The sequence below is a fragment of the Melanotaenia boesemani genome, chromosome 2 (genome assembly GCF_017639745.1).
Source record: "Melanotaenia boesemani isolate fMelBoe1 chromosome 2, fMelBoe1.pri, whole genome shotgun sequence".
Lineage (NCBI taxonomy): Eukaryota > Metazoa > Chordata > Actinopteri > Atheriniformes > Melanotaeniidae > Melanotaenia > Melanotaenia boesemani.
In genome coordinates this window covers 3,955,529-3,972,741 of record NC_055683.1, presented here as the reverse complement: position 1 = coordinate 3,972,741, position 17,213 = coordinate 3,955,529, and the positions used below count along the sequence as shown (strand labels likewise).

At 42.5% G+C, this 17,213-nt stretch overlaps 1 protein-coding gene across 1 annotated transcript; it reads left to right on the top strand.

Moving 5' to 3' along the window:
• Positions 1–9,728: 9,728 nt before the first annotated feature.
• On the top strand, positions 9,729–16,884 carry LOC121630588 (serine/threonine-protein phosphatase 4 catalytic subunit B). Its single transcript, XM_041970975.1, has 9 exons — positions 9,729–9,899; positions 10,512–10,767; positions 11,926–11,977; positions 12,059–12,109; positions 13,724–13,825; positions 14,314–14,487; positions 14,567–14,693; positions 14,786–14,975; positions 16,164–16,884. The coding sequence occupies exons 2-9, from the start codon at positions 10,658–10,660 to the stop codon at positions 16,291–16,293; spliced, it is 936 nt and encodes a 311-aa protein (XP_041826909.1). The 5' UTR covers positions 9,729–9,899; positions 10,512–10,657; the 3' UTR covers positions 16,294–16,884.
• The last annotated feature ends 329 nt before the right edge of the window (positions 16,885–17,213 follow it).

The following is a 17,213-nucleotide window of genomic DNA, read 5'->3' as shown; positions in this document are numbered from 1 at the left end:
CTCACCTTACCTTACCTCACCTCACCTCACCTTACTTTGCCTTGCCTCACTTTACCTCACTTTACCTTGCCTCGCCTTACCTTACCTCACTTCACCTCACCTTACCTCACTTTACCTTACCTCACCTCACCTCACCTCACCTTACCTTGCCTTGCCTCACCTTACCTTACCTCACTTCACCTCACCTTACCTCACTTTACCTTACCTTACCTTGCCTTACCTTACCTTACCTTACCTTACCTTTCCTTACCTCACCTCACCTTACCTTACCTCTCCTCACCTCACCTTACCTTACCTCACTTCACCTCACTTTACCTCACTTTACCTCACCTTACCTTACCTTACCTTACCTTACCTTACCTTACCTTACCTCACCTCACCTTACCTCACCTCACCTCACCTCACCTTACCTTGCCTTGCCTCACCTTACCTTACCTCACTTCACCTCACCTTACCTCACTTTACCTTACCTTACCTTGCCTTACCTTACCTTACCTTACCTTACCTTACCTTTCCTTACCTCACCTCACCTTACCTTACCTCTCCTCACCTCACCTTACCTTACCTCACTTCACCTCACTTTACCTCACTTTACCTCACCTTACCTTACCTTACCTTACCTTACCTTACCTTTCCTTACCTCACCTTACCTTACCTTACCTTACCTTACCTTACCTTACCTCACCTCACCTTACCTTGCCTCTCCTCACCTCACCTTACCTTACCTCGCTTCACCTCACCTCACCTTACTTTACCTTACCTCACTTTACCTTACCTTACCTCACCGCACTTCACCTCACCTTACCTCACTACACCTTATCTTACCTTACCTTATCTCACCTCTCCTTTCCTTACGTGTTGCCATGGTTACTGAGAACATTTCCAGATGTAAATGATCATGGATGGAAGGATCAGGTGACGTCGAAGATGTGGGATTTATCATCAGCTGATTACTAACACGCTACTACTGGGCTTCTCATGGTGGATAAATCCAGATTTGTTTTCTACTTACGGACATTATAAATTGTATTTGTAGGACGGAGGTTAATCTCAATGAACTTGCTGAATGGGGGTCCAGATGTTGTAGAGTAATAGTTTTATGGTGCCTTCCTGTTTTTGGAACAAGTTTGAATCAGATGATTGATTTTTTTTAAACTTGAGGCAGTCTGTTGCTTTTTGTTTCTTTTTACATCATGGGTCTTTTTAAAAAAAAAAAAAAAAAAAAAAAAAAAACTTAATAAAGTGACCAAGAAAGCCTTCTACTTTAAGGATGTGTCTCAGGGATGAAGGCTCGTTTCTGTATCTGATCTTTAAGCATTTAATGAGCTTTTAGTGAGACTAAACTTTCCATACATGTAAAGTAATGGACAAATGCTCGGTTTACATGACGCAGGGTGTTTACATTCAGATTCCTACTGACATTTTAAGCATGAGATTATGCTGCTGTGTTTAAATCATTATTTCTTAATCATTTCTACATTGTTGAGGCTTGTTTTTGTTGAACAGAATGTTCATATAAATAAAGTTGGCTTGTCTGTTTCACTGGACTTCTTTTTGAAAGGTTGAAAGCAAATAAATTGGCAAAAAATCTTATATTGACCATCCCTGGTTGAGGTCGGCTGTTTTATTATATAAAAATTAAATAAAGAGAAGAAAATTAATCACATCGTAATTTCCACCTCTAAAACAAAAACCTTTAGAGATGTAAACATGTAAGAGAGGGTTCCTGTAGAGTTCAATGAGCTGCAGCTGCTGACGGGAAACATGGAAGAAACGATGTTCAGGATTATAAACCTCCTTTAAGAAGGCCGAGAAGATGTTCAGTCAGCTGGGTGTAACAAACCACATGGGACGGTTGTAAAAGGGAAACATGCAGGTGAACTGAGGAAGACCTCAAAGCATCAGGACAGAAAACTCAAAGCAACATGACTGAAAATAGAAAAAGTCCAAGAGAAGAAAAGCAAAACCAGACGGAGAGACACAGGAGGTGGCTGTTTGAGAGAGAAGTGGAGGAAATGAAGCGTAAAGCAGCATAAAGGAAAAGCAGGTTCTGCTAAGGAGAAGCGGTCTTGGACTGCAGATGATTAAATGGAAGTGATGTTTGATCTGATCTGATTGGACGAGGAGATGATGCTGGAACTTCGGTTTAGTCCGGGAGACGGTAACCGGCCAGGAAATTGCTTTTTAATGACAGACTCTGCCTATCAAGAGGATAAATTACAGTTTAATTTTCAATATTTTGCCCATATGGAAGCAGATTCGGTATAAGAGACAATAAAAAAGTTTTTCCTCTAATACTAATAATGCTGTTGTTTTCATTATGATCTGATCAATCAATGATGCAAATCAAACATGCATGATAGGTTAAATGGTTATTCTAAATTCTCCCTAGGAGAGAGTGTGTGTGTGTGTGTGTGTGTGTGTGTGTGTGTGTGTGTGTGTGTGTGTGTGTGTGTGTGAATGGTTGTTTGTCTATCTGTGTTGGCCCTGCGACAGACTGGTGACCTGTCCAGGGTGTACCCTGCCTCTCACCTGTTAAAATGCTGGGATAGGCTCCAGCTCACCCGCGACCCGTAATGGAATAAGCGGTCAAGATAATGGATGGATGGATCTGATCAACAAACAAGGTGGGCATTGCCCCTCCCCCATAACACCAGGTCAGGGTTTGGCTCTGGTCCAGTGAAACTGAGGAAGATGAGGGTGTGAAGAAAAGCAGATTTCCTTCATCACTGATGATCTGGGGTTGATGTGAAAGGACCAGGAGGGATGGAAATTATTACATCTATACAAGATGTTCAGGTGGACACTTTTCATATTCAGTCAATCAGAGGGATGTTTGGTGACACTAAGCTCGTTTTTCATGATGATGATGATAAATGTATCCAGAGAGTTCAGACTATTCTTCGGGAAACCCAAAAACTTGGTGGCATGGACAGAAAATGGTCCAGATCTCAATCTGAGTTCAGATTTATGGAGGAGACTTGAGCAGAAGCATCCTGCACAGCTGATCTGTCAGCTAGAGTCTTGTGAAAAATATTGATTTTATTAATGAATTAATGCGTCAAAAACAGGCTGTGTAGGTGCTTCATTTGTAGATTTAAAAAGGCATTTAACTTATCTGAAAAAAGCCATGAAATAGGTGAAATGTTAACAGAACGACAGCGGTGCGAGGTGGTCAACAACAAATCGCCATGTCCAGCAGGCTCCATGCTCAGACCAGTTTAAATCGTCAGGCACACCTGCAGTAATGTTCACCTCCACATGTTCGTCACCTCCACACCTGTAAAACCCCTCAGGAAGCCGCCGACTTTCTCACATCAGCCATGTCTTAAATCCCCCTCTGGCTCATGATGTTCAGCAAACAAGCCACAAAAATCTCTTATTCACATGTTTTTAAAAGGCAAAGAGCTGAAAAGGATCACAGAATTTTAATTCCTTGATGTCTTTCAAGACTCTTATCTTCGTAAAACACATAAAAAAATATCAGCCCTGAGCCAGCCAGAATATTCCCACCTTCCGTGGTTTCATCTCATTATTGCTTCACCAACTGGTTTAATTAGACTTAATCCAGTAGAATATCTGAACAAAAAGGTTTTAAAATGTTTGAAAGGAAAAGTTTTTCATATCACTGCTGTCATGTCATCTGTATAAAAAAAATTTATCTTTTCAGAAATATAAAACTTTTAAATAGTATGCAACTGCAACTTTATTTATAACACACTTTAAAAACAGTAATGTTGGACAAAGTGCTACAATGTGCACATAACATTAAAAACTTTTAAAATAAATAGCATACGAACAACATTAAAAATATGAAATTTGGTTAAATAACATAATTAAAACAGATGGTTTAAAAACACACAGAGGAGGTCTGTGTGGTGCATAAGGGCAGCTTGTTTCACAGTTTAGGCGCTATCAAGTCAAAAAGTAAGCAAGAAGAATATTTAAGAAAACCCAAACAACCTGCATATCTAGGACTAAAAGCCAATGAGAAAAGATGTGTTTTCACGGTTCTAATGTGCTCTAGGGACTGTGGAGGTCTTACCTGGTAAGGCCAGCTATTCCACAGCTGGGGGCCCCTACTGAAAAGGCTCGATCTCTCCGAGCTTTTAACTGAGCCCTAGGAACAACCAGACACACCTGGTTAGCACACCTTAGAGCTCTGGCTGAAGAGTAAGGCTGCGGGATCTCAGACAAATAAATGGAGACCAAACCATTCAAACATTTAAAAACCAGTAAAATAATTTTGAAATCTATTCTAAAATGGACAGGAAGCCAGCACAAAGAAGCAAGAACCGGGCTGATGTGGTCAAATGCGGTTTCCCAGTTAACAAATGAGCCGCCACATTTTGAAGATTTTGGAGCCTCTTAACAGAAGATTTGTCAGGACTTACATAGAGACTGTTACAGTAATCAGTACATGAAGAAATAAAAGAATGGACCACTGTTTCTAGCAGAGGTAGAGCTTTACCCTAGCCAAAAGTCCCAGATGTAAAAAGCTTGCTTCAACCACCGGGCCAATTTGTTTACTAAACTTAAAATTGGAATCAAAGATAAAACCCAGATTTCTTGCAGAAGGAGCACAAAAAGAACCGAGATCACCAACAGTACTGTTTATGTAGTGAAGTCTGGTTTGCGCTAACAATAATCTCCGTTTTGTTTTTGTTCAGGCTAAGTTAGCTGCCGTCCAACACTAAATGTCCTGGAGGCTGTCGACTACGGCCTGAATCATCATCATTTTGCAAAAAGGATGGAAATGGCTATAGTGAACACTTTCTTCCAGAAGAGGCAGGAACATGGGGTGAGTGTAGGTAGGAGCACACAGGTGGACTACATCTTGTATAGACGATGTAACCTGAAGGAGATCAGTGACGGCAAAGTAGTGGCAGGTGAGAGTGTAGCCAGACAACATAAAATAGTGGCGTATAGGATGACTCTGGTGGTGAGGAAGATAAAGAAGACAAAGAACAGAGGACAAAGTGGTGGAAGCTGAAAAAGGAAGAGTGTTGTATGGCTTTTAGAGAAGAGTTGAGACAGGCTCTGGATGGTCATGAGGTGCTACCAGATGACTGAACAACTACAACTAATGTGATTAGGGAGACAGGTAGGAGAGTGCTGGGTGTGTCTTCTGGAAGGAACGTAGATAAGGACACCTGGTGGTGGAATGAGGAAATGCAGGAGTGTATACAGGATGAGGTTAGCTAAGAAGAAGTGGGACACTGAAAGGACTAAAGAGAGTAGACAGGAGGACAGGGAGATACAGCATAGAGGTGGCAAAGGCCAAACAAAGAGCTTACGATGACTTGTATGCTAGGTTGGACAGTAAGGAGGGAGAGAATGACTTGTACAGGTTGGCAAAGCAGAGAGATAGGAAAGGACATGCAGCAAGTTAGGGTGATTAAGGATAGAGTTGGAAATGTACTGACAGATGCTGGAAGATGGAAAGAGTACGTTGGAGAGTTGATGAACGAGGAAAGTAGAGTAGAAGAGCTGACTGTTGTGAACCAGGAAGTAGCAAAGATTAGTAAGGATGAAGTTAGGAGAACATTGAAGAGGATGAAGAGTGCAAAGGCAGCTGGGCCTGACGATATACTTGTGGAGGTATGGCGGTGTCTAGGGGAGGTAGCTGTAGAGTTTCTGACTAGGTTGTACAAGATCTTAGAGAGTGAGAAGATGCCTGAGGAATGGAGGAGAAGTGTGATGGTGCCAATTTTTAAGAACAAGGAAAGTTGTGGCAACTACAAAGGAATAAAGAACAACAGAGGAGATCAGGGTGGAGGTGGGACTACATCAAGGATCATCTCTGAGCCCCTTCTTGTTTGCTTTGGTGGTGGATGGACTGACAGACGAGGTTGGACAGGAATCTTCATGGACTATGATGTTTGCAGATGACATTGTGATGTGTAGTGAAAGTAGGGAGCACGCGGAGGAAAAGCTGGAGAGGTGGAGGTATGCCCAAGAAAGGAGAGGACTGAAGGTTAGCCAAAGCAAGACAGAATACATGTGTGTGAATGAGAGGGAACCAAGTGGAACAGTGAAGTTACAGGGAGTAGATATAAAGTGGAGGATGTTAAGTACTAAGGTTTAACAGTTCGGAGCAATGCAGAGTGTGGAAAAGAGGTGAAGAAGCGAGTACAAGCAGGTTGGAATGGGTGGAGGAAAGTGTCAGGTGTGATAAAAGAGTATCAGCTAGAATGAAAGGAAAGGTGTACAAGACAGTAGTGAGGCCAGCAACGTTGGTTTAGAGACAGTAGCACTAAAGAAAAGACAGGAGGCAGAGCTTGAGGTTGCAGAGACTAAAGTGTTGAGGTTCCCTTTAGGAGTGACGAGGATGGATAGGATCAGGAATTAGTGCATCAGAGGGACAGCACGTGTTACATGTTTTGGAGATAAAGCCAGAAAGACCAGACTGAGATGGTTTGGACATGTACTGAGGAGGGCTAGTGAATATATTGGTAGAAGCATGCAGAGGTTGGAACTGCCTGGCAGGAGGCCTAGAGGAATACCAAAGAGGAGATTTATGGATGTGGGGGAGGGTATTAAGGTAGTTGGTGTGAGAGAAGAGGATGCAGAGGACATGGTACGATGGAAGCAGATGATTCGCTGAGGTGACCCCTAAAGGGAAAAGCCAAAAGGAAAGAATATGAAGAAGATCATCAGCAAAACAATGAAATGTGATGTGTTTTTCGAGTGAATAGAGACAGAGGAGCTCAGAGAGGTACACGGGGAGGCACCATTCAAACACTTAAAAACAAATAAAAGCGATTTAAAATGGATCCTGAAGTGCACAGGCAGCCAGGGAAGAGAAGATAAAACCAGGGTGATAGAATAGAATAGAATAGAATAGAATAGAATAGAATAGAATAGAACAGAACAGAATAGAATAGAAAACCTTCAATAATAATAATAATAATTATAAGAAATTTTATTTGAAGGCACCTTTCTTGGCACACAAGGACACCATACAAAATACAAAAAATTTAAAAAACAACAATAAAAGTAAATAAAATCAATAGACATAGCAGTATGCATTAGATGGGATAAGCAATTATAAACAGATATGTTTAATTTATTGTCATTATAGAATACTCTGAAATTTAAAAGCAGCCCCGTAAATGTGCACACATAGTAGTAACATTTTTTTAAGAAGTGTAAATAAAGAATACAGTCTAAGAACACAATATAAATAGCAGCTGTAAAAAGCACTCAAGACTCAAAATTAATAGATTGTACATGTATGAGTAGGTGGTGTTACACCTAGTTTGTATTATTACAACTGTCTGAGGTAGTATGTGGGTCTGTGCAGTAATCAGTGCAGTAGTCTGAATGTATTTAGTAATATAGAAAGTGATCAGCACAGGAGCATCAGTGCAGGTTTGAGATCAGTATGGTAACAGCTTTGGGAAAAAAGCCGACTCTGAGTCTGTTTGTTCTGGACTGTATGGACCTGTAGCGCCTGCCAGAGGGCAACAGGTCAAGGAGGTGAAAACCGGGGTAAGTCCTTCATTATAGGAAGTGTAGCTACTGCTGTGCCTTCTTGACCACTGCTGTCATGTTCTCAGATTTGCATGTGCCAGTTCAAAGATGTGCAGCTGCATTTTGTATAAGCTGCCGTCGAGAAATAAAGGACTGATTTACTTCAAAATAAAGTGCATTGCAGTAATCCAGCTGGGTGGTTACAAAGGCATGCATTACTGTTGCTGTGGTGGCCATCTGCCTCTAACATCTAACAACTGACTGAATCTGGCTTTCAAGCTTTAGTTCAGAATCTATTTTAAAACCCAGGTTTACAATCTCTGGCTTGCTAAATTATTCAAATTATCCAGATCTGCTGGAGGAACTCCACCTAAACTGGGTCTAAACACCATCACCTCAGTTTTGGATTTATTAAAATAAAGAAAGTTCAGTACCATCCAAGATTTAATGTCCATCAAACATGTTTGCAGAGTGTTCACAAAAAGCCCATCATTCTTTTTAAGTAGAAGATAGATCTGGCAGTCATCTGCATAAAAGTGAAAGGAGATGCCATATCTTCTGAGAACTGAGCCCAGGGGGAGCAAATACAAGGCAAACAGAGGTGGGCCCAAAATGGATCCTTGGGGAGCTCCATATGACAGTGGAGCAGAGGAGGACTCGCAATCCCCTAGACTCATTGAGAAGGTTTGGTCTTTTAAATAGGACCTGAACCATTCCAGAGCCATGCCTTTTTTGCCGACACAGTGTTAGAAACGCAAGATTAAAATATCATGGTCAGCAGTGTCAAACACATCAGTTAAATCCAGTAGAATACTTTACTTTATTTACTTTATTATTACATTTATTCGTTGATCATTGTTATATTCATTACACGATACCCATTATCCATTATTTCTTCATTTTGATCCACATTCATTACATTATCTCTTCATGTCATACTTCTGTATTTTCCTGAGCAAAAAGTGATGATGACCTGAGAGTTTCTGGCCCTGGGCTGGAAACCGTACGGTTCTCATGGGACACACCGAGTTGACTGCAGACGGGGTATCTGTAAGATAAGGCAGGTTGGTATGAAAAAGATCCAAGAGAGAGTCAGGCTAATCTGGTTACAGTGATCTTTGTGAACAACACAGAGGTAGAAACTACTCATCCTGGTCCTGGTCTGGGTCCGGATCCTTCAGAGCCTCCTACAACCACATGCGGGTCAGATCCCATGCTCTCCTTGTGCAAGTCTTTATTATTCTTTTCTAAAATAAACTTTGTTAAGCATCACTCATCCAGACTCTTGATAATTTATTTTTTTACAACACCTTGCTGATATCAATGAAAACGTGTAAAAACTATTCACACATTTTAAAAGAGGCTCAAAACAGCAAAACAGGGAGCGTTAAGAATAGTCTCAGTTGACTTTAACAACACACGAGGTTGGTGAATTAGAATGGCCATTAGCTAAATATTCCTGTTTGCTTCTCCTACAGTGCACTGATATTAACCAAACAATCTCCCAGAACTGTCTGTTCAATATATAGAATATTAAATGGACCTGGACCACCACTGAAGAAACAAAATACAAAATAATACATTTGTTTTGTTTATTTACTTACTAAACAAAACAGAATAAAACAGAAGGAACATGTTCCAAGTTATTTTTGCCAGTGTGTGTGTTTGTGTGTGTGTGTGTGTGTGTTGCACTTCCACTCTTTAAAAGCAGATTAATGTGAGCTTCAGTGTTTCAGGGCCACTAAAAATGATGTCATGAATGGTCAGAGATGAAAGAAATTTAATTTGTTTTTGAGTGGGTGTGGAAAATGCGTGACAAATGTTGTAAACCTGTAAGATTAGTATTTTCAGAGGCCAAATACTGGATATCTCTCATAAGCTTGTATTCTTTGATAGAATTTACTTTTTTAATAATCTTACTACATTTTATTGCAGCTTCACACTCCATGATATTACAGTCTGTTCCCAGGATTTACTTCCAGCTGTGGAAGGTGTTCTTCAGTCTGTCTGTTGTGGAATAAGTGGCTGTAGATGCTTTGAATGATGAGCTGGGATTAATTCTTCTAATTGTATTATATCACTACGCATTATATATATATATATAATTTTTTTCTTATATATAAGAAAAATAGAGCTCAGCGAACCGAGTGACTTCCGCATTCCATTCTTTCTATAGAAGGGGGAGTGTCTCCGCTCTCATTGGAGCACTCTGGTAGACTCTACGATGACGCTCAGCGCTCCTCAGGACGGGAGCGAGCTTTGCGCGTTCCCCGCGCCGGAAGCTCCAGTCGTTGGTGTTGATGAGGGCAGCAGGAGTGAACCGGCACAGACAGTACCGGGGGGAGAGGAGCCGGTGAACGAAATAACCAACAATCTACGGAATGAAACATTGATGCGTGGTTCATCAGACTGATCCTAACTCGGTAAGTTTTCCTTCAAACGTTTCTTTATTCCAACCGTGGCGCGAGGATAGTTTTTTTTTCTTTTGCATTGGCAGCATTAGCTTCATTGCTTCTGAAATTAGCCGAGAAGCGCTAGCCAGCTCTGACGCGGTATGTAAAGTTAACCTGGAACCCTGTGTTGAAATCGATAACGTTCCGTTTTTTGGCCACTCAGTTGGACGTGTTGTAATAGTTTACATGTACTTTAAAATATGTGGGGGTTTTAGAATCAGCTAAAAGACGCCAGTTCTAACCTTTAAGACAAATTCCCGAGCAAAATGGTTGGCTAAGTTATCAAAGAATCAGTTGTTCGCTGACGTCGTTAGCAGTGATGCAAGCTAACATGCTAGCGGCTAGCTCAACTTAAGCTACGCCCATAGGCCTCACATTTCTGGACAAATATGTCGGTTTTGTGTGATTTTGCGTTCTATAGTTACAAATACGTACTTCATCGTGACTTTAAGATGATTTTACTGTTTTTTGGTGAAAGTAGACGGGAAACACGGACCTCACAGCGCAGGATTGTTTTACTTGAATGTTACAGCGGTGTTTGGCTGTTGATTTTAATCTGGTTGTGTTTTCGCCTCTTTACAGTATCTTTTCTGGACGCCATTATTTAAACAGCCCGACGACCAAGACTTAAAAAGCTCCGTCTACTTTTTGGGAAAGGACTTTGTTTTGGGGGAAGGAGCATAATAAGCGACCTGGTGTGTGAACATAGTGTCTGGCCAGCTCTCTCTATGTGTGTGACAATGGGGGACATCAGTGACCTGGACCGGCAGATAGAGCAGCTCAGACGCTGCGAGCTCATCAAGGAAAATGAAGTCAAAGCACTGTGTGCCAAAGCCAGGTAATGGATCAGATTTTCTTTTATTCTACCACATAAAACATTAGTTAGAGCTGCAGCATACACACGAGTTTGTGCGCAACATCATCACAGAAGTGCTCATGCAACCAACCAGCTCAGAAATAGAAGGGGTGGGACAGTACACTTCATCAGTCAGCTAAAAACGATAAATGGAAACCAGGGGACACTATTAAATTTAGTGAGTAATGCAGTGAAATTTCCCACATTCCTTTGGTGCGAATAAGAGCGGTCCATTTCCAACACTTTTTCCAGAAGTAAAAGCTTCCAGGTGTCTTGTAGGTGTCGTGGAGCTAACGTTACCACCAGCTAATGTCAGATAAACAGAGCAGAAAATAGTGTTAATGGGAATATCCAGACTACATTTTCCACAACTCTGTGTCAAACCTCTGAACTATGAAATTTGAGTCAGCAAGAATTCACAAATGAGGAAATGTTCATTTATTATCTATTATCATTTACTATGACAACTAACCATTATTTTACCTGCTGTATACATCCAGAGGGGATTTTGAGCCTGAGACCTGTTAATATTTCCATCTTAGCCTTAAAAAAATTATAATACATCTGCTCATCGTGTTAGCTCTCTATAGTCGTCTTTGCTCCATACTTTGGCTTTAGATTAGACTCGAGGTCGTTCAGTTTTTCTGGTAGTGCCGTTTGGTGTCAGGCCCTCAGGGGTTGGTCAGTTGTGTGACAGTGATTTTTTTTAGTTTCTACATTGAGCAATAATTACATTTCCATGAAGTAGTCCAGTTAATGTGAACATGAAATAGCAAATGAAATAACAGTGGAGCTGATAGTGGCAGGTGGGAGATAAGTTAGTGGAAAAGTGCAACACATGACGAATTAGACCAAGAGTCCACTGATGTGGTTTTGAGTCCATGTCCCCATCACTGGTCCAGGGTTGGCATCGTGATGTTTCATCCTCCTGAACTAGATAAGCGTGGAGCTGATTGGCACATCAGACTAAAACGTGTTGTCAATGCAGCTTTGTTTGAGGCGCCTTCTCACTTCTAATCCTCTGTGATTGGTTAACGGTGCTAATGGAGACGTACAAATGTCGTAGACTGAAAACGAGAACACACCAGTAGAAACGGAAACATTTTAAAATCCTAATTTCATTCTTGATTGTGTTTTCAGAGAGATTCTGGTTGAAGAAAGCAACGTTCAGAGAGTAGACTCTCCTGTCACAGTGAGTAACATCAACAGTTGCTGTGACGTTTGACCTGATCAGCGAGCACCATCACACATGTTTGTCCTTGTTTTCTTGTAGGTGTGTGGAGACATCCACGGTCAGTTCTATGACCTGAAGGAGCTCTTCAGAGTAAGTATGACGTGTTTTAACATACTGGTCACAGTGGACGGTATGAAGTATGTTTTAAGTTTGGTGGTGTTGCTGGAAACTGAAGGATGTCCTGAACTTATCCAGATGTTTAACTATGTGTGTGTTTCTAGTCGGTTAGCAGTTTCTGTTTCAGTCATGTTCAGAGCATCGTCATTACAAACAAAAACCAGGTCCAGCGGAGCCTTGAAACACACATTCTCACTGCGTTTGGGTTTAATGGTTCTTGTAGAGGGTTATGGGGAGAGGAAGCTACCCAACGTACCGCCATGCTTATTCTCCCCCCGTCTTATTCCTGCTGCAGACAGAGTACTGACTTGAACCAGCTAGCAGGTCAAGTTTCCTCCAGATTCCACCACCTAGGGCTGGACGATTAATCGAATTTTAATCGCAACTACGATCTGGGTTTTCAACGATCATAAAAATAAAATAGTCAGATTATTTTTTTGTCCTTCACAGTTTCCTCTTGTGCTGTTTTCAGTTGCAAATCGAGTGCCACTAGCATTGCAGCGCTCTGCTGCAGACTCCTCCCACTGCTGCAGACTCCTCCCACAGCCCAGACTGCTTTAGTTTTATTCAGCGCTAGTTGCAAACAGCTCGCCAGTTAAGGGCTGGGCATGCGGGAGGCGACGTCCCCCCTCCATCATTTTCTATAGAACTTGCATGATGAGGCAGAAATCGCTGCCCTCCTCCAGCCAAACGACAGACGACAGTCGTGCATGTGACATGTTGCGCTCGTGCATGCAGACGTGCACACGGGGGTTTGCTATGTGACACAAGAAAATAGAAAAATGTTCAATTTTTGTGAGTCGCGACTAAATAATCCACCAACTCCCAGAGACACAAAGAGACAAATGTTATAAACAGAACTTTTTTCTCAATTAACACATGAACAACCCGGGATTTAAGAACCTCATCAACACAAACGGCATCGCTGCCATCTCGTCTCCATGTTAGTGGAGTGTCTCTCTGTCCTGTATGATGAGTGTGGTGAGGGTGGTGTGATGTTTAGCCACTGCTATGGATCTGTGGTCAAGCCGCCGCACTATAGAGCCGTATAGAAATGTTGCGCTATATTTTACTGACTCAGATTTCAACGTGAAAACAAAATGTAATTTTTTTTCAGATCACACCGGGCGGAACATAGCTGCTGGTCTGAGACAAACAATAGCTATGGGGACCTGGTGGAAAGAAACTAGTCTGTATTACCACAGACAACATTTCAAATGTCACACTGACCAGCCCCCCCCACCCCCCCCCCCAAAATCGAGCAGCCCTACCACCGCCACTCCTTTTTTTGGATGTTAAAAGTATTTATAGTGAGCAGCCCCACGCTCGTCGTCTCGACGAATCACCATGTAGCTGGGTCATAAAAAGTTCTGCTTCCTGTAAAAGCAGTGTGTAGTGTTGAGCTTGCAGGATCTATTCTGACCTGTGACACGTTAACTTCTGGTGCTACATGTGAATGAATCCATATTTTCAGGACACATTAACTACGAGGCCGAGGTTAATCATTTAACGCCTGCCTGGGGTCTAACAGGATGCTGTCTAATCATGCTGACTGGATGATTGACACGGCTGATTTGAACATGGCAGGTTGGTGGAGATGTTCCAGAGACTAATTATCTCTTCATGGGGGACTTTGTGGACAGAGGCTTCTACAGCGTGGAGACGTTTCTTCTGCTGCTAGCACTGAAGGTAAACATGAAAATTCCTCTGTTTGCCAGCATGGTTGCATTAGACCACTGTTTCCCAACATTTTGCATTTACATGAAGCTTTTTATTCTAATCGAGCTTTTAATTAGAGAACTACGATGCAGTATTCATGAACACATCCCTATCCTGCAACAGTCTGGAGGGAAAACAGGAGATCTTAAATGTTTACACATTTTTCCATGAACACGGTCTGAGTGTTTAGTGACGAGAAAAGGTTTGCCATGAATGTAGTCATGGATAAATCCCACCCTGATGGCACAGCGTTGTTTACTTCTGTTTACAACCAAAACGATTTGCATTGGTTAGGACTGAGAAAGTTTTCCACGGGTTCCACAGACTGTGAGAACCACTGCATTAGACAAAGAGGTCAGAGGAGAAGCTAGAGGAGTGGCCTCCTTTGGGTGTTCTAAGCCATGTTCACAGGTTTATCCCTCCCCATTCCCACCCTCCCACCTCTGCTGTGCATTCAGGTGCGTTATCCAGACAGGATAACATTGATCCGGGGAAACCATGAGTCCCGGCAAATCACCCAGGTCTATGGTTTCTACGATGAGTGCCTCCGCAAGTATGGCTCGGTAACCGTGTGGAGATACTGCACTGAGATATTCGACTACCTGTCCCTCTCTGCTATCATCGATGGAAAGGTAGGAGTTCCTCCTTCCAGTGTGTCTGCAGGCTGAATCTGTTCAGTTTGATTCATTTAATCTTCTCTGGATCTTTCAGATCTTCTGCGTGCATGGTGGTTTGTCTCCCTCCATCCAGACACTGGACCAGATCAGAACCATTGACAGAAAACAGGAAGTGCCCCATGATGGGCCCATGTGTGACCTTTTATGGTCGGACCCTGAAGGTACCGGCACGCTTAAATGGGTGGTGGTGGGATTACAGTTGAAGACACCTGCAGTATGAACGTGGTCTAACCAGTGTTGTTCCTGCCTGCAGACACCACAGGGTGGGGGGTGAGTCCCAGAGGTGCCGGCTACTTGTTTGGGAGCGATGTGGTGGCTCAGTTCAACGCCGCCAACGACATCCACATGATCTGTCGAGCACACCAGCTGGTCATGGAGGGCTACAAGTGGCACTTCAATGAGACGGTGCTCACCGTGTGGTCAGCACCCAACTACTGCTACAGGTGGGTCGCCGGATTCTAGCTTCGCATGCTCAGATTATCCAAGTTTTCATTGCTGGGGAAAAAGATCTCAAGAACATTAACATCCAGGCTTTCCTTTAAATGAACGATCACCCTCAGGTCGTCTCTAATGGTGCTCTGTAGGTTTTATTAATTTGAATGAATTCTTTGTTGGTGTGAAGCCTCATTTAGCAAATTATAAACCTGATCTAGTAACACCTGAGGGATCGAAATACAAGTTGTTTATTTGATGAGTGGAGGAAAGAGAAGCTCTAAAAATGACATAAGTGTGCTGCTGCTATCTGAAAACAAGGACTGGCACCAACACTGTGACTTCTCATCGACCTCAAATGATTCTGGGAACAAATGGCCATCTACAGGTTACAGGCCTCGTGCTGCTTCCAGTCTGCTAAAATCCTTAAAGCTTTTTATAGTCACTGGTTGGATGATTTCATCAAATAAACACAAAGTCTCTGGTTCGGAGTGAGTACTTGTCTGATAGTTGGCTGTTACTTGGGGAGTTAATCACAAAGATTCCTCCCCATCTGAACCGCAACGGCAGCTCAGCGTGCACACGAAACGACAACATCCTCCATATGTACGGCTGGAAAACGGCTCCAGAAATTAAGAGGATAAAATGGTTTTTGGTGGATTCTGTTCACCTCGGTGATGAGGTCAGCTTCTCTAACCGAGATGATCCCGCATCCAGATTCCACAGATTAATCCCTGCCTTAGTTAAAACACATTCCTGTAAGGAGTGTTGATGGGATTTTACACGTTTCCAGTAACTAGTCATCCTCCTGTCTTCATCCAGGGAAGACCAGGTGGGGCAGGAGGTACTTGGTCAGCTTCTTCTTCTGTGGTGACTGTCAGCACCTGGAAAACTGGACCTGTCGCACCACGTTTAGCTCCACTTTACTATTTAATGCTGTGGTATCTCTTCTTCACTTACTGAAGGTGATTTGTTTTTTAACTTTATTGAAACACAGTAACACAGCAGTCTGACGTTCAGGTGAATCCCGTCTTTGTCCTGACGTCATGTTTTCGATGGAGAACCTCTATTTTTTGGTTCCTGCTGAGAACCCACTTTGGGTTCAGAACCCAACCGTGGACGTGCCGGCCGCTTGTGTGCCGCGTGTTTGACTCTCACAGCATCGTGTCCTAACCAGCTGTTTGTCTCCTTCCAATCAGGTGTGGCAACGTGGCGGCCATCTTGGAGCTGGATGAGCATCTACAGCGAGAATTCATCATATTCGAGGCAGCGCCACAAGAGACCAGAGGCATTCCCTCCAAGAAGCCAGTGGCTGACTATTTCCTGTAAGATGTGTGCAGGCGGCCATGATGTGTTGAAAACTTGCTACCATTTCATCCTGCTGCTGGGCAGTTCTGAACTCTCAGCAGTCCGACAGAAACCCAACCCCAGCTCCAGCCTGCAGCGCTGGGGGTCTGCTGCACTGCCCGACCTGACAGCAGGTGGACAGGTGAGGCAGATGCTGGGCCTACGACTGCTGTTACCTCTCCTCTGATGCACCACAGCTACTTTCTGAAGGCCTTCAGCCAGCTTTCATCGTTGTCCTGATCTGTACATACAACCCACCACATTTTTTAATCTAGTCTTTTAGTTCGAGAACGTTTACTTTTGTTTAACTTGTCTAGTTAAATAAAGGTTTATTTGAAAGGAGTTTTTCTTTTTTCTTTTTTTAAATATGCAGCTGTGATTAAGTTTGACCATTTTCAGGAATTCCTACACCCCATATGTCTCTGATTTTGTATAATCCCCCTCCCTCTCGTCGCGTCTTATTTAACATCCCAGGAGTTCAGCACATCATCTTTTCTCTTAATTCCTTTTAATCTGCTACTCTCTGTAGGTCTGTCAGTTTTGATATTGTGACAATAAAGTTTTTGTATCAATGCTGATTTGTTGCTGTGATTTCATGGTGCGTTTAAAACCAGAGGCTCCAGCCCAATCTGCAAGATGAATTTGGTAAATGTGGAAAAAAACGTAAAAAGATAACTACAATATTTTACTAAAATAAATATTTATCTGAAAGTAACTGTAATCCCTAATGCAGTGTTTCTCAGTCCTGGTCCTCGGGATTTTAGATCTGTGATCTGGAAGTCATAATGCACATGGAAATGTGTAAATATGTTAAAATATGAGCTCAAAATGAGCAAGGCACCAATCACCACGCTGGGCTACTTTGGATTAAAACGTTTTAAGGATGACTCTGCACCGGAGGT